The 26,972-nt window shown below is 52.1% G+C and overlaps 1 protein-coding gene across 1 annotated transcript in view; it reads right to left on the bottom strand.

The window, feature by feature from the left end:
* Positions 1-26,972, bottom strand: part of NAA25 (N-alpha-acetyltransferase 25, NatB auxiliary subunit) — a 988,861-nt gene that overhangs the window by 440,603 nt on the left and 521,286 nt on the right. The window contains exon 13 of the mRNA XM_078667429.1: positions 1,119-1,208. Coding sequence (XP_078523555.1) covers positions 1,119-1,208 — 90 coding nt within the window. The remainder of the gene's footprint in view (positions 1-1,118; positions 1,209-26,972) is intronic.

The raw sequence follows: 26,972 nt of genomic DNA, 5'->3' as shown, positions 1-26,972 counted from the left end.
TACGGCACCAGATGGCGGGTTGACGGTTTTCGGAACCGCAGGCTTGGTCGGGTCGGCGACCTTCCTCGGTTCGGCGTCCTCCGGCTGCGTGCCCTTGTTCGGGTCGACGGCTTTTGGTTGAGCGGCCTTTGCGGGGTTGACAGTCTTCTTTGGCTCAGGAACCTTCTTCGGGGCGATGGTACTAGGCCCTGGGGTTTCAGAAGGTTTCGGAGCCGAGCCTGAAGGCGGGGCTGTTGAAAGTATTTTATGATCTTGGCTAAGGCCTGTTGGCGATGGCTCGACCGGAGCCTTTGGTGACGGGTCAATTGGTGTCGGGGGCAGTGTACTCGTGATTTGGCCCGATGGGATTTCGTCGTCGGAGTAGTCCTCGACTGTGACGATCTCTAGGTCCGACTCTTGAGCGTCCGGTAGGTCCTGGTCATCATCGAAGATGTTGTACGGTTCCGGTGCCTGTCGCTGCATTTCTTGCCTAGCGGCCCGTCGGATCCGTATGGTTTTCTTCGACCGGAACTGGGCGCAGGCCGAGCAGGTTTCTTCCCTATGGTCTGGGGAAAGGCACTTGTTGCATACTGAGTGTTTTTCAGTATGGGGGAACTTGGAGTGGCATTGTGGGCACCTTTTAAAAGGGCTTCTTTCAATCGACGGTTGGCTCACGTGGCGTCGAAAATGCCCAGCGGCCCGCGAAGTCGACCGATTCGAGATGGAAGTTTGTATCGAGTAGAGAGATACCGAACGAGAACAATACCGTTGAAGTCGAAGGCCTTTTGGCCTTTAGAAAGTTTTGTTTTCGATTCAGAGTATAGGAGTTTGCATCCGAACCCAATGGCGGAAAAAAACAATCTGAGCTTGGAGAGGATGCCCATGCGCACTGTAGTCCAGGGGAGGAGTCACCTATCTCGTGATACTTCGAAGACTCTTCCAGGACAACAAAGTGCAATCATCCAGACCCAACACTAGGCGGCGATGTATGCACAGATATAAATTCAGCAGCCCACATGCCTCGAACATTCCATTATATGAAATTGTAACATCTACCCTTCAGGGTAGAATGAACTGCTCTAAATACAATACACATCTTTCAGACAAACGTTCCGTAGCTAAATGGGTTTGCTACATACCTCCATCTAACCACACGTCCAGAAGCAGGTGAGCAGCCAGCAGACAGTAGTAATCTGAATACTGTAAATCTGTTTTCAAGCATGACTTTCCTAACAGTAAAATGAAAATAATCATCATGAAAACAACATCAGAGAAAATGCATGCATCCAAAAGAGCACTAACAGTTAATGCTGCCCTTCAGTACTACTGTTGAAGAATTAGTCTGCCAGTCCTGAATAAACAGACTGATATTTTTTAAGGAGAGGTTTATTCAACAGTTTTAAAACACCCACGATGGGGCATAAGCTCCATCTCAAATAACATACATAATACAGTCATAAGTATCAACATTTGGCAGAAAGTTAACTTGCAAGAGAGGAGCGCAATATACATTACTTATGATGGCTAATGCTCGTAGACCTATCCTCTAGTCTCATACAAAAAGATCACACTCTCAACATCTAGATAATGGAACTGCTTTATTTGAAAACCTGAGTGGGGAAATTAGATAGACATGTTGTTCCTTTTTGTTTAAAGTTTTAAGTCAAATGTATTTTATAGAGAGCATATACAACCAGAGGGGTTTCACAGCAAAAACTCAAAGTATGGGCACCTAATGAATATGCTACTTACCAGTATGCACCTGTTCTTGGCATGTAGGGCTGCTGACATTCATATCTATAGCATAGATCGCCGCCTAGTGTTGGGTCCGGATGATTGCACATTGTTGTCCTGGAAGAGTCTTCGAAGTATCACGAGAGAGGTGGCTCCACCCCTGGACTACAGTGCGCATGGGCATCGACTCCATCCCCAGATTGTTTTTAGCCATTGTGGCGAAGATGGAGTATAACAGTGTGGGCGATGACCATGCTAAGAATAAGTGTAAATTCTGCAGCCGCTACAGGCGCCGGGGAGGAGGGCGGGCGATATGAATGTCAGCAGCCCTACATGCCAAGAACAGATGCATACTGGTAAGTAGCATATTCAGTTCGAGGCATGTGGGCTGCTGAATTCATATCTATAGCATAGAATAAATAGCAGTGCCTCCATTAACGGCGGCCGCCTATGCCAGCTGCAGATGTCTGAAAAAGTGTCTTTAGAACAGCCTGCCCTACAGCTGCTTGGAGTGCACATCTACACAGTAGTGTTTAGTAAATGTGTGTGGGGTAGACCATGTGGCTGCTCTACAAATGTCTTCCAAAGGGATATTACCAAGGAAAGCCATGGAGGCCCCCAACTTGCGGGTGGAGTGGGCTCTAGGGGGGGACCGTTAAAGTGCGCTTAGCCTTGTGGCACAAGTTACTACTTGTGTAACGATATATCTGTAAGAGACATTACTTAGTATTAGATTCCTTACCTTAGAATATCCCCAGACGTCAGACTGGATCCGGAAATTTTTGCGTAGCAGTACCCTTGCGCGTCGGTAGGCGTCGTCTGCGGCTCCGCGTCAGTCGTCGGCGTCGTGGGCGCCGTGATGACGTCGGAGTACTTGGACGCCGCCTCCGCGTGCTGACGTCAGTTCTTAGACACAGCTTTTCCGCGCCAGAAACGCAGAGCCATGTTAAATACCAACACTGGTGCCATTGAAACTAGGGCCCTGAAAGGGGGTAACCCTATCCCTAGATATTGGTTCGCAGAACGGGGAGGATGGGTGGGTCGGTAAGGAATCTAATACTAACTAATGTCTCTTACAGATATATCGTTACACAAGTAGTAACTTGTGCATCTGAAAGAGACACGTTAGTATTAGATTCCTTACCTTAGAATAGATACCCCAGCAATACCAACCCCGGTGGTGGGTCTGCGAACCAATAATCACACCAGAAAGTCCTGGAGGACGGAACAGCCAAAGAAGCCATCCCTCCGGACTTGGCTGTCCAGGCAGTAGTGTCTTGCAAACGTGTGCAGCGATGCCCAAATAGCTGCCTGACAGATGTCTTGTAAGGGCACACCCCTGCCCAGGGCAGTGGTAGCCGCCGTTGCTCGGGTAGAGTGAGCCCGCAGTCCAACCGGGGGCTCCTTCCTAGCCAAGGAGTAGCATGCCTGGATACACAGGATGATCCACCGAGAGATGGTCCTCTTGTGCACCGCTTTCCCCTTCTTAGCGCCCACGTAACCAACAAAGAGTTGGTCATCCACCCGGAACTGGCGTGTGCGATCCAAGTAGAACGAGAGCGCACATTTTGGGTCCAGACGGTGGAGCCGCTCTTCCTCTTTAGAGGGATGCGGTGGCGGAAAGAAGGTTGGCATGGTGATAGACTGCCCGATGTGGAAGGCCGTGACAACCTTGGGCAGGAAAGAAGGTTTGGTACACAGCACCACTTTGTCCAGATGGACAGAAAGGAAAGGTGGAGTACAAGAAAGGGCCTGGAGCTCACTCACTCTCCTGGCAGAGGTGATGGCAACCAGGAAAGTAGTCTTCAAAGTCAGAAGGCGAAGAGGACAGTTGTGAAGTGGCTCAAAGGGAGCGCACATCAAAAATGTAAGAACCAGGTTCAAGTCCCACTGAGGCATCACAAACGGAACAGGAGGAAACGTGTGTGTGATGCCCTTAAGAAATCTATTTACAATAGGGGACTTGAATAAAGAAGGTTGATCAGGCAGCCTGAGAAAGGCTGAAAGGGCAGAAAGTTAGCCCTTGATAGTGCCCAGAGCAGAGCCCTGCTGGGCAAGAGAAAGAAGGAAGAGAAGGACTTCAGAAAGAGGGGCATTGAGGGGATCCACAGCCTTTGCTGTGCACCATGCCACAAATCTGTTCCACCTGCAGGCGTATACCGACTTCGTGGAGGGACGCCTGGCTGCCAGAATGATGTTACAAACTTCAGGAGGCAAGTCAAATGGCCTCAACTGTCGCCGCTCAATCTCCAAGCATGGAGGTGGAGACTGGGCAGGTTCGGGTGGAGGACCGTCGCCTGCTGCTGCGACAGAAGGTCCTCCTGAAGAGGCAGACGAACCGGGGGATCGACTGACATACTGAGTAGCTCTGGATACCAGTACCTTCTCGCCCAGTCCGGAGCCACAAGGATGACTTGGGCCCGGTCGCGCTTGATCTTCTTCAGCGCTCTGGGCAGAAGTGGTATAGGCGGAAAGGGGTACAACAGACCGCAACTCCACTCGCGACGAAAAGCGTCTCCGAGCGAGTGCCGCCTTGGAAATTCCAGCACGCAGAACTGATGACATTGCGTGTTCTCTTCGGTGGCGAATAGATCTAACCAAGGGTACCCCCATCGCTGAAAGAGGCCTTGCACCACGTCCGAGTTCAGACGCCATTCGTGATCCATCATGCACCGACGGCTGAGCTCGTCCGCCCTGGCGTTCAGAGAACCTGCCAGGTGTTGAGCCACCAGGGTTACGCCCTGGCGTTCCAGCCATTGCCAAAGGCGAAGAGCCTCTTGACAAAGGGTCCACGACCCCACCCCGCCTTGTTTGTTGCAGTACCACATGGCGGTGGTGTTGTCCGTGAACACCTGCACTACACTCCCCCGGACAGAGGGGAGGAATGCCTTCAGTGCCAGACGAATCGCCCGGAGCTCCAACAGGTTGATGTGGAGCCGTGCCTCCGCCGGAGACCAGAGGCCTCTGATCTCCGCCTCTCCCATGTGGCCTCCCTAGCCCTGGAGGGACACGTCCGTCACAACTACGTGCTCCGGTTGGGGAAGGGAGAGGGATCTGCCGCTGACCCAATCGCGGTCCGTAAGCCACCACTGCAGCTGTCTCGCAGTGCCCTCCGAGATCAGGACGTGGTCAGATAGGTTGCCCTGATGCTGGGTCCACTGAAACTTCAGGTCCCACTGCAGAGCCCGCATCCGCCACCTGGCGTGATGCACCAGTAGGATGCAGGAGGCCATCAGCCCCAGAAGCCGCAGCGTCAACCTGACCGAAACCCGGGATAACGGCTGAAAGATGGGAATCAGAGCCTGAACATCCCGGACCCGCTGTTCGGGTGGATAAACCCCGAAACCGCGCCGAGTCCAGAACCGCTCCGATGAAGAGGAGCTTCTGAGAGGGGCACAGGTGTGACTTCGGCACATTGATGGAGAACCCCAGCTGGTGCAGGAGGTCTGCTGTAGTCTGGAGGTGGCTGACAGCTGTCTGGGGCGAGCCCGCCTTCAACAACCAGTCGTCGAGGTAGGGGAAGACTGAAACCCCTAACCTGCGCAGATGAGCTGCGACCACCGCCATCACCTTTGTGAACACCCGCGGGGCGCTGGTAAGGCCGAAGGGGAGCACGGTAAACTGAAAGTGCTCGTGGCCAACCATGAACCGCAGGGCAGGCAGGACGGGGATATGAAAATAAGCGTCCTGCAAGTCCAACGCTACCATCCAGTCTCCTGGGTCCAGGGCAACCAGGACTTGAGCCAGTGTCAGCATCTTGAACTTCTCCTTCCGGAGGAAGCCGTTGATGTTCCTTAGGTCCAAGATAGGGCGTAGGCCCCCTTTGCCCTTCTTGGGTACCAGAAAGTAGTGGGAGTAGCAACCACACCCTACTTCTGGCCCAGGAACGCGCTCGATGGCCCCCTTGGCCAAGAGGGCCGTAACTTCCTCCAGCAGAAGTCGCAAATGACCCCCCGATACACGGTGGTTCTGCGGTGGCATGGCCGGAGGAGTCGCCTCGAAGGGGAGGGAGTAACCCCTTCGGACGATTTGCAGCACCCACCTGTCCGGTGTGACAGTGCGCCAGTAGAGGTGGTGATGGCGAACCCTGCCCCCCACTGGCGTCACATGGGCCGGAAAGCACGGACTAGGAGGGTTTTGAGGCGGATGCTGCGGGGGAAGGTGTGGACTGACCTCGCCGTTGCCCCCGACTGCCCGGACGGCGGTTCCCCCGGCCGCCACCGCGTTGGGTATTGCCCTGCGGAGCGTGGCTGGCGGCGCGTGTGGGCGCACCCCTTCCGTGGCCACGAAAGGAGTGAAAATCAGCCGATTGCTGGCGCGGGCCCGAGAGGCCCAAGGACTTGGCCGTAGCCCTGGAGTCCTTAAAGCGCTCAAGCGAATGGTCTGCTTTGTCGCCGAAGAGTCAACGGCCATCGAACGGCATGTCCATGAGTGTGTTCTGGACATCTGCCGAAAAGTTGGCGGACCTCAGCCAGGCGTGGCGTCTGACCGCCACCGTCGTTGCCATCGATCTACCTAGCGAGTCGGTGGTATCCAGCCCACACGTGATGGAATATTTGGCTGCATCCCGGCCCTCCACAAGGGCTTGGCCGAGTTTGGCCCGTACCTCCAACGGACACTCTGGCAGCACCTCCGCGACCTTATCCCACACAGAGTGGGTGTAACGTCCCAAGAGGCAGGAGGTGTTGGAAGACCGCAGGCCTAGACTAAGGGATGAGAAGATCTTCTTCCCATACTGGTCATACCTCTTGGATTCCCTGTCCGGCAGGGCGGACGGGGACGCGGTCTGGGAATTGGAGGCCTGGATGACCAGGCTCTCGGGGGTAGGGTGGGTGGACAGGAAACATTGGTCGCCCGGGGCTGGGCGGTGGCGTCTGGCTACGTTCCTATCTACGGGCGAACCCGTAGCGGGCTTGGACCAAGTGCCCAGAAGAACGTCGGTCAAGGCCTCATTAAAGGGCAGCAGAGGCTCGGCCGAGCTTGACTGCGGTTTAGGGACTTCAGTGAGGAGATTAGTCCTCACGGCCGCGACGGGGAGCTCAAGGCCCAAGGCCTTGGCAGCCCTCATCAGCACCACACTGTAGGTTGCCCCCTCCTCCGTAGCCACGGTAGGGGGGGGGGGGGGGGGAAGACAAAACCAGTGTCTGGAGAGGTGTCCAGGACACTGGCCTCCCCAAGGTCTCCTGTCCTCATGAGACTGAGACACTCTGGTCAGAGGGTCCTCAGACCCCTCCCAGTCCTCTTCAGCACCCATCTCCTGAAACTCAGGGTCCTCAACTAATGGGGCCTGTTCATAGAAGTTAAACTCCCCAAACGGCGTCTGGAGCAGCGCCCATCGGGGCCGTCCCGACGCCGGAACAGGAACGAAGGTAGGACCGGGGACGGCGCCGCCCGAGGACAGCGCCGGAGGCGACACCTGAGGGTCCGACGCCAGGGAGGTCGTAAGGTCCACCGGCGACGAACCAGATCCCGAAGGAGGTCCAGCGGCGTCCCGCGGCGCCGGGCCCGAAGGCGCCGGCGGCGCCGGAACAACTGAACCCCTCGGCGCCGGGCCCGAAGGCGCCGGCGGCGTCGGGATAGCTGGAACCTGCGGCGCCGGGCCCGAAGGCGTCGGCGGCGTCGGAGCCGTAGCACCCGACGGCGTCGGGGCCGAACCCCCGACCCGCTAGGGTTCCCAGACGGGTCCGCTGGGCCCGAAGGCGCCGCGGAGCCCGTCGGAGGAGAGAGTTTCCTCATGGCCATGAGGAAGCGCTCAACTTCCTCCAGCGTCGCGTTAAGCCCAGGGACCGTAGGGTATGGGGCTGGACGCGGCACCTGCGACTCCGTTGGAGCCGCGTGGGTGGTGTCACCCGAACCCCCGGCCGCATCGCGCGAGCGTCGGGGGAAGTCCGCAGAGCGATGACGCCGCTTGGACTTCTTGTGCCTCTTACCTGACGACTACTTCGACCCGGAAGAGTGCGGCCTACTCTCGGAGCTGTGGTGGCTCCGAGCCTGCGACCTGTCCCTCGACCTCCCATGGGACCGAGACCTCTCGCGGCGAGGGACCGACTGCCGGAGTTCGAGTCGCCTGCGGGACCGCTCCCGCCTGGCTTTCGAAGAGAGGGCCCGGCAGTCGGAGCAGGCCTTGTCGTCGTGATCGACGCCGAGAAAAGTTAAACACCGGTGAGGATCCGTGACCGACATCAGACGGTCGCAATCCTCACAGTGCTTAAAGCCGGGCATCCCTACGGCACCGTCGGAGTCGAAGACTCGAGAAAGGATCAAAAATGATCAAAAAGGTTAGTCAAAAAATGACTAGGGTTACTGCTTTTTCCAGATCTGCGCTTGCTGGCGCGGAAAAAAGAAGAACTGACGTCAGCACGGCGCCCACGACGCCGACGACGGACGCGGAGCCGCAGACACCTACCGACGCGCAAGGGTACTGCTACGCAAAAATTTCCGGATCCAGTCTGACGCCTGGGGATATTCTAAGGTAAGGAATCTAATACTAACGTGTCTCTTTCAGATATAGCAAATCTGAATACACTTAACGATCCACCTGGCTATCCCTGCCTTGGAAATGGGGTTGCCTTTGTGCTGGGCTGAAAAGGCAACAAAGAGTTGTTGTGTCTTCCTAAAATCTTTTGTCCTATCGATGTAGTACATCAAAGCTCATTTGACATCAAGAGTGTGGAGCATTCTTTCTGCCACTGTCTCTGGGTTTTGAAAGAACGCGGGCAGTTCAATGGTCAGATTGACATGGAACTGCGAAACCACTTTAGGAAGAAATTTAGGGTTAGTGCGCAGCACCACCCTGTTGGAGTGAATCTGTATGAATGGCTCTTGTACAGTGAGCGCCTGCAGCTCACTAACACGTTGCAGAGTCGTAATGGCAAAGAGAAACGCCACTTTCCATGTTAAGAACTGAATCTCACAGAAATGCAGAGGCTCAAAAGGTGGGGCCCATTGAAAACAATGAGGTAGACCCAATAAGTCAAAGGACCTGGCTAATAGTATATATAAGAAAGTGGTCCTAGACAAAAATTCCAAAAGTCAATTGATGTGAATCTTAGTTTTCCACAAAGCAGATTGAATCTGAGACCAAACGGAGATGTATTGCTTGCATATTATGCTATGAATGCAATGTAACCAACACAACGAAGAAAAACAGTTGTATCGCAATTTTATTTACACATTCATAAAATGAAAAAAGGATAGAAAGGAGTGCTCAAGTGATAAGGAAAGGAAACTCAAAGCACAAGATTTAATGTAATTCTGTACAACATGAGAACAATTTGAATTGCACAAACAAAGCCTACCCATACACTTCTATGTACATTATTTCACAAGGGGAAGGGAAAATAATGGTATAGGCTTTAAAAATTATATTATAAAAAGAGGGGGGCGTCATAGTCGACTTTTCGACCCTGGTGCAATACGGGAAATTCACGACCTCTGCTGCGGGTCTTCTTCAGGACGTAGGCCCCCCTCCCACCTACGTCTTGAAGAAGACCCGCAGCAGAGGTCGTGAATTTAAATCTTGTGCTTTGAGTTTCCTTTCCTTATCACTTGAGCACCCCTTTCTATCCTTTTTTCATTTTATGAATGTGTAAATAAAATTGCGATACAAATGTTTTTCTTTGTTGTGTTGGTTACATTGCATTCATAGCATAATATGCAAGCAATACATCTCCGTTTGGTCTCAGATTCAATCTGCTTTGTGGAAAACTAAGATTCACATCAATTGACTTTTGGAATTTTTGTCTAGGACCACTTTCTTATATATACAAAAGGTGGGCCCATCAACCTGGTGAGGACCACATTGAGGTTCCATACAGGAGCTGGAGGGGTCCTGGGAGGGATGACCCGTTTAAGTCCTTCTAGGAAGGCTTTGATGGCAGACACTCTGAAAACAGAGAGGTGCTGCCTGTTTTGAAGATAAGCTGCTATGGCGGATAAGTGTATCCGAATGGAAGCATATGCTAGATTGCATTTGTAAAGATGTAACAAATAACAGATGATGTTGGGAATGGATGCATCTAGCGGGTTGATGTGTTCAGTACAGTAAAACGACAAACCGCTTCCATTTCGCTGCATAGCAAGCTCTGGTGGTGGGCTTCCTTGCCTCCCGTATGATATCCATGCATTCAGGAGGCAAGTCAATGTAGCCAAACTCTAAGACTTCAGGAGCCAGATCGCCAGGTTGAGCTGTTGCGGGTCTGGATGCTGAATGTCACCATGGCTCTGCGTCAAAAGCCTGGGTGTGAGGTGCAGCCTTTGATGCGGTACCACGGAGAGTTCTAGAAACGTGGTGTACCATGGTTGGCGTGCCCACGTTGGAGCAACCAGGACGAGTGTCAGCGAGTGTTGCTTCAGCTTTCGTGCCACCAGCGGTATGAGAGGTGCTGGGGGAAAAGCGTACGCAAATCTGCCTGACCAGTTCATCCATATCGCATTGCCCTGCGACTGTGGGTGAGGGAACCTGGCGGCAAAGCTTTGGCATTTTGCGTTTTCCCTTGTGGCAAACAGGTCTATCTCTGGATGACCCCACTGCTGAAAGTACAGGCAGAGTACTGATGGATGTATCTCCCACTCGTGCATCTAGTGGCTGTACCTGCTGAGCAGATCCGCCATCTGATTGTCCTTGCCCGGGAGGTGTTCCGCCATGAGGAAGATGTTCCTCTGAATGGCCCACTTCCACATGCTCTGAGCTAGATGAGACAACTGCGGAGAGTGCGTACCTCCCTGCTTTTAAATGTAGTACATGGCCGTCATGTTGTCCATCCGGATCAACACGACTTTGTTGCACAGATGTACTTTGAATGCCTTCAAAGCCATGAAGATTGCCATCAGTTCTAGGTAGTTGATGTGCATCTTCTGCTGCGTTGTCCATAGTCCCTGCACTGTGTAGTGGAGCACATGAGCTCCCCAACCCTGGAGAGATGCGTCTGTTGTCAGGATAATCTGTGGCACAGGCTCTTGGAACGGTCGGCCCTTGCAAAGGTTGTGTGGATTCCACCAATGCAGAGAGCTGTATGCCCGACCGGTCACCAACACTAGGTCCCTGAGCCTGAGTCCACTGATGAGCCAAGCATTCTTGGAGCGGACGCATACGTAGTCTCGCGTGCGGGACTATGAAGATGCAGGAGGCCATCATGCCTATCAACTGCATGAACACTCTTGCTGGGAGCGAGTGTTGCGGTGTGAACTTCAGGATCAGCGACTGAATGCTGTCGATCCTCACAGAAGTTGGCTGAGCCGTGGCTGCCAGAGTATTGATCGTCGCACCCAGATATTGCCGCACATGGGTCGGTTGAAGGTGCGACTTGGGATAATTTAGTGAGAATCCCAGATCGTGAAGGAGGTGAATGGTGTGGGACATGTTGGCGGCGCACTGTTGGGCCGACTTCGCTTGGACAAGCCAGTCGTCCAGATAAGGGTAAACGTGAACGTTCTGCCTCCTGAGGTGCGCAGCTACTGTCGCCAGACATTTTGTGAACACCCTGGGTGCAGTGGTCACCCCGAAAGGCAGGACCTTGAACTGATAATGCCGACCCTGAATAGTGAACCGGAGGTATTTCCTGTGTGATGGATGCAGTGGAATGTGGAAATAGGCATCCTTGAGATCCAAGGTTGCGAGGAAGTCTCCCTGATTGAGCAACGGGATAACTTGCTGCAGTGTGAGCATATGAAAGTGTTCTGATAGAATGTACTGATTCAGGGGTCTGAGGTCCAGTATGGGTCTGAGGGATCCGTCCTTTTTTGGGATTAAGAAGTACAGGGAGTACACTCCCGTGCCTTCTTCCTCCACTGGCACGAGCTCGATTGCCCCTTTTTGCCGCATGACGAGTACCTCCTGCTGCAATAAGTGCAAATGCTCTTTGGACATAGGACGGTGTTTGGGTGGCATGTTGGGTGGAGTGGATGTTAACTCCAAACAATAACCGAACTGGATAAGTTTCCTGACCCACCTGTCTGTGGTGATGGATCTCCAGACGGGCAGGAACCGCTGGAGTCTCCCCCCCGACAGGTGTAGTATGGTCGGGGGGAAGCGACAGGGTGTCACTGTTTGGTGGTGGCGGAGGACCGGGAGTTGTTTCCACGACCTCTGCCCTTGGTGCTGTTGCCCCGAAAGCCGCCTCTACTCTGCTTGGTGTAAGAGGATTGCGCCCCACCTTTATTGTATTGCGTTTGCTGGGACATCTGGCCTCTGGAAACACCTCTATTGCCTGAGCGACGAAAAGTGCTGCCCCGAAACTGCTGGGACTGGAGAGCCCCCATGGATTTAGCAGTTTCGGAATCTTTTTTATCTTTTCCAAGGTTGTATCCACCTCAGGACCAAATAGCCTATCAGGGTTAACTGGCTGATTGAGGATGGTAGTTTGTATCTCCGGCTTGAAACCGGAGATCCTGAGCCAGGCCTGACGTCTGAACATGACACTGGTGTTAAGGGCCCTGGCCGCGGTGTCCGCTACGTCCAGTGCACACTTAATGGAAGCGTTGGAGATAAGCTTCCCCTCCTGAATAGGCATCTCAGCTGCCTCTTTATACTGATCTGGAAGATGTTGCAACAGGGTCTCCAGTGTGTCATAGTGCGCCCTGTCATATCTGGCTAGTAGCGCCTGAGTGTTAGAGATACGCCAGATATTGGCCGCTTGAGCCGCCACCCTCTTCCCTGATGCCTCCAGCACTTTAGACTCCTTGTCGGGGGGAGGAGCATCACCAGTGGTCTGTGAGTTCGCCCTCTTCCGGGCATTAGAGACAACCAGAGAGTCTAATGGCAACTGGCCTCTGATGTAGGTGGGGTCGCCAGACGCAGGCCTATATTTTTTTTCATTCCTAGGGTTGACCACCCTGGCCCGTGTGGGTTCCTTAAAAATGTCTGCAGCATGTTTGAGAACCCCCTTGAGCATGGGGAGAGTCTTGACAGTCTTTTCTGCAGTGGAAAAGGTATCGAAAAGGAAGTCCACTTCGACTGGGTCAGTGTGGAGGTCCACGTCGTGGTTTTTAGCCGCCCTCTCAATTAGAGCATTAAATGCAGCTGAATCCTCGGTAGGAGAGGTCTTGACAGCGTACACTTGAGGGTCCTGGGCAGTGTGCTGATCCCCTGTGTCACCTGCAACTGTCCATGAGTCGTTGTGATCCTCAGGATCAGTGTTGGCAGGAAAACCATACTCCTCGTCATCACCATCCCCACCCTCCACATCCGAATAAGTGGGTGAGGGTGTAGCCACTCGTGGAGTCGGTGTAGCAAGAGGCTCCACCAGAACAGGGGAGTCCGCAGCAGGCTTCTTGCGCTTCAAAGGAATCGTGTAGGACTCCAAAGGCTGGGTTGCCGTGATCTTCCTCTTGTAGAGGGTGAGTTTCCCGGTGTCGGCGTCGATATAGTGCTCCGACTGCTCCTCCACCTAGGGTTGTCGAGGTTTCAAGCTTCCAAGCGGCTGAGAAGGCTTCTGCGCCGTGGACACTGGAACGGGCGCTTCGGTGACCGACCGTGGAGCGAAGGCCTTCGGTGCCACCTTTGGCGGCAACGTAAACAGGAGAGGCGCCGAAGACTTTGGCGTCGTGGCAGCTGGCCTCGCGGCGGAAGCATCCTTCGGTGCGGACGCGGAAGACTTGTTCCTGATGCGTTGGAAGAGAATCAGACACTTGCTTTGTAAAGGAAGCGGACGGTTTCGTCGATCCGACAGACGTCTTCGGTCCACCAGCGAGGGAAGACTCTTGCGTCGATGCCTTATGTCTATCTGGGACCGGATCAGCCTGTTTCTGCGTGCTGCGTCCCCCTGCCGGTTCGACGGCCTTCTGCGTCAACGGGTTCGTGCCGGCGGCCTTGACTACGGGGTGGGGGGGCCCAGTCTTCGGTTCGACGCCCTTTGCCGATTTTGGGTCGACGGCTTTGGCCGACTTGGACTCGGCGCCCTTGGCCGACTTCCCCGGGTCGACAGTCTTCTTCGGCTTCGGCTGCCCCGATGTGTCCGAAGACGAGGAGGCGGCCGGGGTGGCAGACGTCTTTAGTTTCGATGGCGTCTCAATTACTTTCGCTTTCGTAGACACCGAAGGTTTCGGTTGCGGTTTCGTTTTGACCAACGTCGGCTCCGCAGAAGTGTCCGTAGCCGGGCCCATAGGCGAGGCCATGGATTTGGGTGGAAGGTCTTGGGTAAGGCCGCGTGACGATCCCTCGACCTGAGCCGTAGTAATTGTTAGTTCGGGGCCTAGCTCTTCACACGAGCTATCTTCCGTGGCCCCGTAGGCCTCATTGTCGTCTCCTACCTCGTCGACGACTTCTGTTGCCTCAACCACCTCGACGTCTGCGTCGTATCCGTAGTCGATCTCCTCCGCTGGAGGGGAAACTTGCAGATGAATCTCTTGCTCGTCTGCTTCTTCTCTGTCAAAGATATCCACCGGTGCCGGGGCCGACTGCCGGGCCTCCTGGCGCGCCGAAGTCAAATCGTTTTCTTCGATCGAAACCTGGAACAAGCCATACAGTTGGCTTCATCGTGGTCCGGCGACAGGCACTTGTTGCACACAGGGTGGACGTCGATGTGCGGGTACTTAGAACCGCACACGGGACATTTTTTAAACTGACTCCGTTCCATGATGTCGTCGTAAGTCTTGCTGCGTCGACTGGGCCCCCGAGTACCGAAGAGCCACGCGACTCCTCTGGACGTCCGACTCGGGAACTGAGCCGGAACAGAGTTGGGACCGAACGCAAACAATACCGACGGTTAAGAGACGGCCTTCGGGCCGTAAGAAAAGTCTATATCGATTCCGAACTGGAGATGTCGAATATACATCCGAACCCAATGGCGGAAAAAAACAATCTGGGGATGGAGTCGATGCCCATGCGCACTGTAGTCCAGGGGAGGAGCCACCTATCTCGTGATACTTCGAAGACTCTTCCAGGACAACAATGTGCAATCATCCGGACCCAACACTAGGCAGCGATCTATGCTATAGATATGAATTCAGCAGCCCACATGCCTCGAACGTTTATTTATAAGAAAAATAAAAAAAAGAGGAAGAGTTACTTGCTGTGAAAAGTTGGCCTGATGTGCAGTGTTCACTATTCTAGTGATCACTATATATCAGTCCAAACAACCCTTATTGATGATTGGTTGTAAGTCAACCTTATAGACCAGCTATCCTAGTAGCATGGACACGAGCAGTCTAAGGCTAAGACTCTAGAGGGCGTGTTAAGCCAGCTGTTTTACCATCACATTACCCCTTGAACACCCAGTGAACGGACACCACACAAGTTGTTATGAAAATAAACAGTGTATTTATTTCTAACAAGACTACCCTGGCTCTTTATGAGACAGGGAGCTAAGCACACAACAAAACTCTTATAAAAATACTTCAAGTCGCACAATTTACACAAATGCCCGAGGGGCACGAAAAACCATATACTACAAAAATGGAATGCAAATTACTAGCAGGTAAGTAACGATTCTTAGAGGCTCTGGGATCGCTAGGACTGGACTACTGAACCTTTAGATTACTAGCAGGAGGCCTAGGGAACTCGGGTGCAGAGTGTGCACTCTCACGCCGGATGCGGGACAAAGTCTATGGAAGCTAGAATTCGCAAAGTTAGTGTTCTCGGGCGAACCCGACTAGGTAGGTCAAAAACGAAAGTGGATCTGGACCCTTGGATAGTGAGGCTATGCTGAGGCACCGAAATGCCGAAGTTACCTAGCCCAGGGGCTGCAGCTGCATAGGTCTGAAAAGACGTCGGGATTCTCCGTTGACGAACCAGGAGCCTGAAGGAAAGGAGTTGCTGGCAGGCGACCAGTGAAGATTGTTCGGGTGATCCAAGCCTGGATCGAAGATAGATGACACCTGAAAGCAGAGGGGACCAAGTTCGTGACTACTAGCCAGCAGTCAGGTGGCACCAGGAGGGCACCGGATGGTAGTCACCTCGACTAGGTGAGTGGGCGACGCTGTGCTCTGCAGTCTCACGGACCAGGAGGCGTTGTCGGCGACCAGGATGGAGGTACGAGCTGTCCCACGATGGATGATGCTGTCGACGTCGCTGGACCCAGGATTGGGGCAACAAGTCTTGGCAAATTCAAGCCCACGCGTTGACCTAAAATGGCGTCTGGAGTGGACCAGGAGGGTCCGGGGTGCTCCTCTCTTGGAAGGGAGCAAGGGCCAGTCTGGAGCAACCAGACCAGCAGCAGTGATGTCGTCGGGCGTCCTTAAGAAGGCCACAAGCCAGCGGGCTAGTAGCCAAACAACGCGGTGAGCAGCAAAAAGCAGAAGGGCCCCACGCAGATCGTGGAGATGCTGGGAGGCGGAACTTCGGTGCTGGGGCTGCTCAGGGTCGGGGCTTCTCGGACCCCAAAGCACTCACCAGAGGATCCCTCGGCGGTCGTGCTGGAAAGAAGTCGTGCAGTCTTGAAGATGGCCGGTCCCTCGAGGTCTCGTCGCACCCACGGTTCTCAGCTTGGCTGTAGAGGTGGGTAGAGGTCAGAGGTGCCAGGGAAGCCGGTTCTCGTCGAGCTGGGCAGTCAGATTCCGGAGGAAGGACTTGCAGCAGACCGCAGTGTTCTTAAGATGGTGCCTGCGGATGCAGGGTGACTACTCCTTAGTCACAAGGGAGAATCTTGAAGAAGAAATCTTGATGTCCTTTCGTAGAAAGTCGCGTCTTGATTCCAAAGATGATCTAATTTGGAAGGGGGCCTGCTCCTACCTTTATCTTGGAAAGGGGGGCTGGCACGCGACTAAGTCCTGCCCTATGGGTGGGACTAGGAGGGGGGTGGTTACACCCCTCTCCTTTGGCGGGCTTTCCCCAGGCCAGGGGCTGGAGTGCCCCTGGAACTGGTTTCAGCCGGCCTATGCACAGTGAGCACCGGGGTGCCACTTGCAGTCACCTTCCTCTGTAGCCCTGCCTACCTGGAATACACAAAACCCTGTCTGGGACGGTGCTGGCACCGCCCCTGGCAGGAAACCCTTTGTCCTTGCCTCCTGCTCTGGGAGGACTCCCAGCAGCAGGAGGGCAGACTTGTGTCTCAGTGGCAGCATCCATTTTGTGGATGCTAAGGCTCTGTCTGACTTTAACCGGGGTTACAGGTTACATCCATGTCGTGTCCCTCTAGAAGGGTGGAATGCTAACCCCGTCGCCAGAATTGGCGAGGGGTTAGTATTCCAATTCGTATGACACCTTACTCGACATGTTTTGATAAAGCGATACCAGAGTTGGCATATAACCGCGAGGATTATAATGCACTTAAGAGTATATGGTATGCGATATCATGGAAACGGCTAAGGGATGGATCCCGAAAGCCGCAGACAGGCTCAGCTCATGCCAGAGCACTATCTCACACGATTCCAAGCACTCTGCCTTCAGGATTGTTAAGGCCTGCCATAGGAGTGACTGATAGGAGATCTGTGTGTCCATTTAGGTTTAGATATAGGAATACTATATCTAAAGCAAAGGGTGATTACACCACCTTGCCCCAGCTGTCGTGCAGCCAGTTGTGTCAGATTTAGTTAGTCAGCCCAGGGGTGGCATAATACATGCTGCAGCCCCTGGGAGACTTCTGGGTGCACCTCAGCCCTGGGTACAGGGACTTGGAGAGGGCCCAGTGCCAATTCAGTACCTGGGTACAATTTGGATTAGAGAGAATAGCTAGGCTGTGGGTCTGATTAGCAGGCCCAGAGCCAGGGAAAGTCGTAAACCAGTGAAGCAAAAAGCTAAAATCTGGGTGATCATAGGATTGCAGACCCTACTCTCCTACATGACCCCCCCCCCCAAACTTTGGGACAATAAACTAACCTTGACCAGGTGAGTCTTCTTGCTCTAAGTGGAAATACCTGGAGAGCCCATCAGCATTGCTGTGATCAGTACCAGGTCTATGCTCCACTGTAAAATCCATCCCCTGTAGGGAAATGGACCACCTAAGCAGTTTGGGGTTTTCACCCTTCATCTGATTTAGCCACAAGAGGGGCTTATGGTCGGTCTGAATGGTGAAGTGAGTGCCAAACAAGTAGGCCCTCAGCTTCTTCAGGGCCCAAACCACAGCAAAGGCCTCCCTCTCAATAGCTGACCAATTTTTCTCTCTGGGGGTCAGCCTCCTGCTAATGAAAGCAATAGGCTGGTCATTACCATCAAAATTCAGTTGAGACAGAACAGCTCCCACACCCAACTCAGAAGCATCTGTTTGGACAATGAATGGCTTGGAGTAATCTGGACTCTTAAGGATAGGTGCTGTGCACATGGCCTGTTTTAGGTCATTGAATGCTTTCTGACAGCTTGCTGTCCACTGAACTTTCTTTGGCATCTTCTTGCTTGTCAGGTCATTAAGAGGGGTCACTATGGACCCATAATTTCTGACAAACTTCCTATAGTACCCAGTCAGGCCCAAGAAAGCTTGAACCTGAGTCTGGGTGATTGGAGGAGTCCAGTCCTTGATGGCCTGTATCTTACTCTCCAGTGGCTGAACCTGGCCTCCACCTACAAGGTGGCCCAGGTATACAACCTGTGTCTGCCCTATCTGGCACTTAGTGGCCTTGATAGTGAGGCCTGCCTTTTGCAGGGCCTCTAACACTTTCGTCAGGTGGACCAGGTGATCCTCCCAGGTGGAGCTAAAGACAGCAATATCGTCAAGATATGCTGCACAGAAGTCATCCGACCCAGTGAGGACTTGATTCACCAACCTTTGGAAGGTGGCAGGGGCATTCTTCAACCCAAAGGGCATTACCACAAACTGATAATGACCACCAGGGGTAAAAAATGCTGTCTTGGGCCTGGCTTCCTCAGCTAACCTGATTTGCCAATACCCAGCTGTCAGGTCAAATGTGCCCAAGTAGTTGGCAGAAGCCAATCTATCTATAAGTTCATCTGCCCTGGGTATTGGGTGGGCATCAGTCTTAGTGACTGCATTGAGGCCTCTGTAGTCTACGCAAAACCTCATCTCTCTCTTACCACCCTGGGTGTGAGGTTTTGGCACTAGAACTACTGGGCTAGCCCAAGGGCTATCTGAGGGCTCAATGACTCCCAACTCCAACATTTTCTGCACTTCTGTTTTGATGCAGTCTCTGACATGATCAGGCTGTCTGTAGATTTTACTCTTGACAGGCAGACTGTCTCCAGTGTCAACCTCATGGGTACACCAATCAGTTTGGCTGGGTGTCAGAGAGAACATATGTCTGAAGGATTGCAGAACTTGCTTGCAATCCTGTTGCTGATGTTCAGAGAGGCTGCCACAAAAGACAACACCATCTACTGATCCATCATCAGGATTCTGAGTGAGCAGGTCTGGGAGAGGGTCACTCTCTTCCTCCTGTCCCTCATCTGTGGCCATGAGCAAGCTCATGTCCTTCCTGTCAACATATGCCTTGAGCCTGTTTACATGGAGCACTCTGAGAGGGCTCCTGGGAGTTCCAAGGTCCACCAGGTAGGTGACCTCTCCCTTTTGCTCAATGATGGTGTGGGGCCCAGACCATTTGTCTTTGAGGGCTGCTGGTGCCACTGGCTCCAGTACCCACACCTTCTGCCCAGGCTGGTATACAGTCAGGACAGCCTTCTGGTCATGCCAAGCTTTTTGGAGTTCTTGGCTGGCCTCTAGGTTTTTGGATGCCTTCTCCATGTATTCAGCCATCCTGGAGCGGAGACCAAGTACATAGTCCACTATGTTGGTTGCAGGCTTTTTGAGAGGTCTCTCCCATCCTTCCTTCACCAAACACAGGGGTCCTCTTACAGGATGCCCATACAGAAGCTCAAAGGGGCTGTAGCCAACCCCCTTCTGTGGGACCTCTCTGTAAGCAAACAAGAGGCAGGGGATCAGGACATCCCATTTTCTCCTAAGAGTTTCAGGTAGTCCATGAATCATCCCTTTGAGGGTCCTGTTGAATCTCTCAACAAGCCCATTGCACTGTGGGTGGTAGGGCGTGGTGAACTTGTAGTTCACACCACACTCCTTCCACATTGCAGTCAGATATCCTGACATGAAGTTTGTACCTCTGTCAGAAACAACCTCCTTAGGGAAGCCCACTCTGGAGAACACTCCAACTAGGGCCCTTGCCACTACAGTTGCGGTAGTGGTCCTAAGTGGAATAGCTTCAGGATACCTGGTGGCATGGTCCACCACCACCAGTATAAACTTGTGCCCTGATGCTGTCTGGGGTTCCATTGGACCAACAATGTCAATCCCCACTCTTTCAAAGGGAACCCCCACCACAGGTAGTGGTCTGAGGGGGGCCTTTGTTGTGCCACCTGACTTACCACTGGCTTGGCAAGTGACACAGGAGCGACAAAACTCCTTGGTATTCTCATTCATGTGGTGCCTGTGAAAGTGTGAGACAAGCCTGTCCCACGTCTTTGTCTGACCTAAATGACCTGCAAGGGGAATCTCATGGGCCAAGGTGAGAAGGAAACCTCTCAGAGACAAGGGGATGACCAGCCTCCTGGTTGCACCAGGCTTGGGGTCTGTTGACTCAGAGTACAGGAGTCCATCTTCCCAGTATACCCTGTGGGCACCAGCTGAGGCTGAAGGGCACCATTCCCTGCAGCCTCAGCAGCAGCCTGCTGCCTGAGGGGTTCAAGGGAAGGGCAGTCTAACTGTGCCTTCCCCAGGTCTTCTCTGGAGGGTCCCCCTGAGCCCAGAAACTCAACTTGATCAAGTTCAAGCTCTTTAGCCTCAGTTTCCCTCAGCTCTCTCAGATCAGCCTCCTCAGAGACTTGATCCTCAACCTGGGGCAAGGGGGAAGGCAAAGCCTTACCCTTACTGCTCTTCTTGGAAGGTGTCGGGTCCTTTCTTCCAGGATCCAGCACCTGTTCAGTGGGGCATCTTCTGGCCTGTGACCTAGTCACAGCAAGCACATGTGCTGGCAAGCCTAACATTTCCATGTGAGTCCTCTGCTCCACTTCTGACCATAGTGATGACTCCAAATCATTGCCCAACAAACAATCAACTGGGAGGTCTGAACTGACTACAACTTTCTTTTGACCACTTACCCCTCCCCAGGAGAAAGCAACAATCGCCATACTATGACTGGTAGTGACGTTGCTGGCATTGGTCACCAGGAAATCTGTACCTGGCATGATCTGTCCAGGGTCCACAAAGTTAGGTGTCACCATGGTGACACTGGCACAAGTGTCCCTATAGGCCTGAGCCATTTTGCCATTAATCAAAGGTGTCTGCCTGTATTTGCCCAAAGTATTGGGACTTACATCAGGGGACATATCCATATCCCCTGTACAGACAAGGACAGCCTGAGTGAGTGTGCCAACTAAGTTGTCAGACTCCTCAGTTCCCAAGGTTAACCCAACTAATCCCTTGGGAGGTGCACTACCACTACTGACTGTACTAGGGGGTGCAGTTGCCTTAGGGGCTGTAGTGGTAGAGGTTTGCCCTCCTCTTTTGGTGCACTCACTAAACCAGTGAGACTTACTTTTACAGTACTGGCACCACCATTTTGACTGGCCTTCTTGAGTCTTCTTTTTCTGCTGTGAAGCCTGACCCCCACCCTCTTTGGTTTGTTGGGGACCTGTTGAAGACTTCTGGTCATTTTGTTAATTCTTAGTGTTACCCTTCTGGTCTGCTTTCTTCTGACCACCCTGGTTCTGGTTCTGCTTGATCCTTGTTCTGACCCATTTGTCTGCCTTCTTTCCCAATTCTTGGGGAGAGGTCAGATCTGAATCAACAAGGTGCTGGTGCAACAACTGGTTCTGACAATTATTTAAAATTTGTTCTCTCATCATCAGATTATACAATCCTGTGTAATTAGTAACCTTGCTACCCAGCAACCAGCCCTCCAAAGCCTTAGTGGCACTATCCACAAAGTCAACCCAGTCCTGAGACTGAGTTTTCTGGGTGTCTCTGAACAGCAACCTGTACTGCTCAGTGGTTAAACCAAACCCATCAACCAGTGTATTTTTCAGGACCTGGTAATCATTAGCATCCTCCACTCTTGTAGTGAGGAGCTTGTCTCTACCTTTACCATCAAAGGAGAGCCACAGTATAGCTGCCCACTGACTTTGGGGAATGCCCTGCACAGTGCAGGCCCTCTCCAAAGCAGCCATCCATTTCTGGATGTCATCCCCTTGCTTAAAGGGGGGCACTATTTTTGTCAGGTGTTTAGTGTCTAAACCCTTCTCTCTATCTCTTGGGAGATTGCTGCCACCAGTGGGAGCTAACCCACTCATCTGCTGCTCTCTTGCAAAGGCAAGCTTCTCTTTGGCCAGGGCAAGTTCTTCCCTTTCAATCCTCAGAGTAGCCTGCCTCATCCTAGCTTCATTCTGAGGGGAAGTCAATATCCTCTGGGGAGAGCTCCTTCTCCTCTGGGAAGAGGCATTAGAGTGCAGAGATCTATTGGAGTCCCTAGAAAGAGATCTATCTCTCCTAACTCCAAGGTTAGGCCTACTTAGGGTCAGTACTGGGGGTCCCCCAGATCCTTGCCCAAGCAAGTCTATGTTGGCCCTAGTTAGCCTTCTGACTACCTCAAGACCTTTGTCTACCTCATCCCCAGAGAGCTCCTCAGGGTCCTCCTCCACAGCTGAATTTACAGTGTTGTGGAGGTCTGGATCACCAAGGTGCCCTTCTAAGGCTGGCATATTCCCATCTCCCTGAGATGCTTTCCTAGCATCATAAGTCTCTAAGAGACCTAACAGAAAGGGAGTGGTGGGGTTAGACCCCTGTTTCAATTTCCTGGAGGTACACAAGTGTCTCAACTCCTGGAAATTGAGAGCTGCATATCTTGAGTTGACCTGTGGAGGGTCAATAGCCACAAGGGGAGTCTCTGAAGACTCTCCATGGGTAGACATGCTTTTCTAGTGAGGTGTAAGTGGTACACTTACCTACACTATATGTTTACCTACTGATCCCTTGCTAGAGTTGTAGTTTAGGGTGTGCTAGGCCCTAGGAGCTACAACAGCTGGTTCAGTAGAACTCAGAGTATTCTAAGCTAAGTTATATGTACCTTTAGTACTTATGTGATCTTTCACAAGATATTCTTAGGATATGTGTGGTAAAACAACAGCAAGCTCAAATCCCAACCGCTGCTCACCAATGTGAGAAGTTGGCCTGATGTGCAGTGTTGACTATTCTAGTGATCACTATATATCAGTCCAAACAACCCTTATTGATGATTGGTTGTAAGTCAACCTTATAGACCAGCTATCCTAGTAGCATGGATACGAGCAGTTTAAGGGTAAGACTCTAGAGGGCGTGTTAAGCCAGCTGTTTTACCATCACATTACCCCTTGAACACCCAGTGAACGGACACCACACAAGTTGTTATGAAAATAAACAGTGTATTTATTTCTAACAAGACTACCCTGGCTCTTTATGAGACAGGGAGCTAAGCACACAACAAAACTCTTATAAAAATACTTCAAGTCGCACAATTTACACAAATGCCCGAGGGGCACGAAAAACCATATACTACAAAAATGGAATGCAAATTACTAGCAGGTAAGTAACGATTCTTAGAGTCTCTGGGATCGCTAGGACTGGACTACTGAACCTTTAGATTACTAGCAGGAGGCCTAGGGAACTCGGGTGCAGAGTGTGCACTCTCACGCGGGATGCGGGACAAAGTCTATGGAAGCTAGAATTCGCAAAGTTAGTGTTCTCGGGCGAACCCGACTAGGTAGGTCAAAAACGAAAGTGGATCTGGACCCTTGGATAGTGAGGCTATGCTGAGGCACCGAAATGCCGAAGTTACCTAGCCCAGGGGCTGCAGCTGCATAGGTCTGAAAAGACGTCGGGATTCTCCGTTGACGAACCAGGAGCCTGAAGGAAAGGAGTTGCTGGCAGGCGACCAGTGAAGATTGTTCGGGTGATCCAAGCCTGGATCGAAGATAGATGACACCTGAAAGCAGAGGGGACCAAGTTCGTGACTACTAGCCAGCAGTCAGGTGGCACCAGGAGGGCACCGGATGGTAGTCACCTCGACTAGGTGAGTGGGCGACGCTGTGCTCTGCAGTCTCACGGACCAGGAGGCGTTGTCGGCGACCAGGATGGAGGTACGAGCTGTCCCACGATGGATGATGCTGTCGACGTCGCTGGACCCAGGATTGGGGCAACAAGTCTTGGCAAATTCAAGCCCACGCGGTGGACCTAAAATGGCGTCTGGAGTGGACCAGGAGGGTCCGGGGTGCTCCTCTCTTGGAAGGGAGCAAGGGCCAGTCTGGAGCAACCAGACCAGCAGCAGTGATGTCGTCGGGCGTCGTTAAGAAGGCCACAAGCCAGCGGGCTAGTAGCCAAACAACGCGGTGAGCAGCAAAAAGCAGAAGGGCCCCACGCAGATCGTGGAGATGCTGGGAGGCAGAACTTCGGTGCTGGGGCTGCTCAGGGTCGGGGCTTCTCAGACCCCAAAGCACTCACCAGAGGATCCCTCGGCGGTCGTGCTGGAAAGAAGTCGTGCAGTCTTGAAGATGGCCGGTCCCTCGAGGTCTCGTCGCACCCACGGTTCTCAGCTTGGCTGTAGAGGTGGGTAGAGGTCAGAGGTGCCAGGGAAGCCGGTTCTCGTCGAGCTGGGCAGTCAGATTCCGGAGGAAGGACTTGCAGCAGACCGCAGTGTTCTTAAGATGGTGCCTGCGGATGCAGGGTGACTACTCCTTAGTCACAAGGGAGAATCTTGAAGAAGAAATCTTGATGTCCTTTCGTAGAAAGTCGTGTCTTGATTCCAAAGATGATCTAATTTGGAAGGGGGCCTGCTCCTACCTTTATCTTGGAAAGGGGGGCTGGCACGCGACTAAGTCCTGCCCTATGGGTGGGACCAGGAGGGGGGTGGTTACACCCCTCTCCTTTGGCGGGCTTTCCCCAGGCCAGGGGCTGGAGTGCCCCTGGAACTGGTTTCAGCCGGCCTATGCACAGTGAGCACCGGGGTGCCACTTGCAGTCACCTTCCTCTGTAGCCCTGCCTACCTGGAATACACAAAACCCTGTCTGGGACGGTGCTGGCACCGCCCCTGGCAGGAAACCCTTTGTCCTTGCCTCCTGCTCTGGGAGGACTCCCAGCAGCAGGAGGGCAGACTTGTGTCTCGGTGGCAGCATCCATTTTGTGGATGCTAAGGCTCTGTCTGACTTTAACCGGGGTTACAGGTTACATCCATGTCGTGTCCCTCTAGAAGGGTGGAATGCTAACCCCGTCGCCAGAATTGGCGAGGGGTTAGTATTCCAATTCGTATGACACCTTACTCGACATGTTTTGATAAAGCGATACCAGAGTTGGCATATAACCGCGAGGATTATAATGCACTTAAGAGTATATGGTATGCGATATCATGGAAACGGCTAAGGGATGGATCCCGAAAGCCGCAGACAGGCTCAGCTCATGCCAGAGCACTATCTCACACGATTCCAAGCACTCTGCCTTCAGGATTGTTAAGGCCTGCCATAGGAGTTACTGATAGGAGATGTGTGTCCATTTAGGTTTAGATATAGGAATACTATATCTAAAGCAAAGGGTGATTACACCACCTTGCCCCAGCTGTCGTGCAGCCAGTTGTGTCAGATTTAGTTAGTCAGCCCAGGGGTGGCATAATACATGCTGCAGCCCCTGGGAGACTTCTGGGTGCACCTCAGCCCTGGGTACAGGGACTTGGAGAGGGCCCAGTGCCAATTCAGTACCTGGGTACAATTTGGATTAGAGAGAACAGCTAGGCTGTGAGTCTGATTAGCAGGCCCACAGCCAGGGAAAGTCGTAAACCAGTGAAGCAAAAAGCAAAAATCTGGGTGATCATAGGATTGCAGACCCTACTCTCCTACACTTGCCTTCATTAAAGATATTTCAGATGGATGCAGAACCTTAGTGCGGCTCATAAGACCATGTCAAAATGAATGTATAGAATGTAAAGCCCACTACTAACTACAATAAGTGTCATGTGTACATTTATGCATATATAAGTTAATTAGTTATTTTAAACCATAAAAAGTACCACATGACAAATGTTGACAGAGGACCATGTAAATACTGCAGCTTCAATGTACATATGGGTATTTATATACAGGGTTTTTTATCAAACGAATAAAACTTGAACAAGCATCATGTGTGTGCATATCTATATAGAGATATATTCACACAAAAAACAGGTTACAGGGATGTTCTAGTTGGGTTCAGATTGCACTCTTACAAAACCAGTGAAATTCAGCAGTTATAGTTAACTGAGCTAACTATAAGTTACGCCCCCGCAATACACTGCTTATGACCTCACATATTATATCACTCATGACATGTCAGTGACATCACTCATGACATCTCAAATTACATGACTGATGGAATCATTGATGACATCATCCAGTGGTTGGGATGTTTTCTAAAGGTGTCTGAGTGTTAAACATCTATACTAAGGTACTACAAAAGTTAAATTAGTATACACTTGTGTAATACTAATGAGTGATTTAATTTTTTAACATTATGTGAGTGGCTGTGTAACTGTGGGTGTCCGTGTATAAGTGAGTGGCTGAGTGGCTGTATGAGGGGACGTGTGAGGTTGTATCGGTGAATACGTGGGTGTGCGAGTAGCTGTGTAAGTGGCTGTTTAAGTAGCTGTATTGGTGAGTGAGTCACTATGGGTGAGTGGCTGTTTTGGTGTGCGAGTAGTTGTATGGGTGAGTGAGTGGCTGTTTGAGTGGGTGTTTGGATAACGGAGTAGGAATGGTTGCATTGGAAAGTGACTGTATGGGTGAGTAGATGTGTGTGGGCTTGTACAGATGTATGAATGGAGTAAGTGCTTGTAGGTGGCTCTATACAGAGTAGCTATATTAGTGAGGGAGTGGGTGTATGAGTGGGTGCATGTGTGATTGAGTGGATGTGTGGGTAGGTGTGTGGGTGAGTGTGGCTGTGTAAAGGAGTGGGTGCGAGTGGCTCTGTGGATGTAGTCAGGATTGATATAATCAGGGGTGTCATTAGTCATGTCACTGACAAGGTCATGAATGATGTAATATGTGAGGTCATAAGCAGTGTATTTCAGGCGTTTTAGTTATAGTTATAGTTAGCTCAGGTAACAAGAACTGCTGAATTGCACTGGTTTTGTACGAGTGAAATCTGAGCCTAACTAGGACACCCCTGTAACATTTGGTTTATTCAGTGAGTGTCAAAGTTTTTAAAATTTGAATGACTCCTGCCCTGCATATTTATCTAAGAAAATGCCACTGTTTTGTGCAACACCTATACCCAACTAGAGTCCCTTCCACTGACTAATTAGTAAGTGCCACCCTGTTGGGTAAATGTATAGTGCATCTCCTACACTACAGCTGTGTAAAGGATGCAGAGGAAATGTCTCCAGTGACCTTGTGAGTCTAACTTTGCCAATGTGATTGTTGCTTGAGCGTC

Source organism: Lissotriton helveticus, chromosome 11, assembly GCF_964261635.1.
Source record: "Lissotriton helveticus chromosome 11, aLisHel1.1, whole genome shotgun sequence".
NCBI lineage: Eukaryota > Metazoa > Chordata > Amphibia > Caudata > Salamandridae > Lissotriton > Lissotriton helveticus.
The sequence above is the reverse complement of the archived record's forward strand: the minus strand, read 5'-3'. Positions and strand labels throughout refer to the sequence as shown.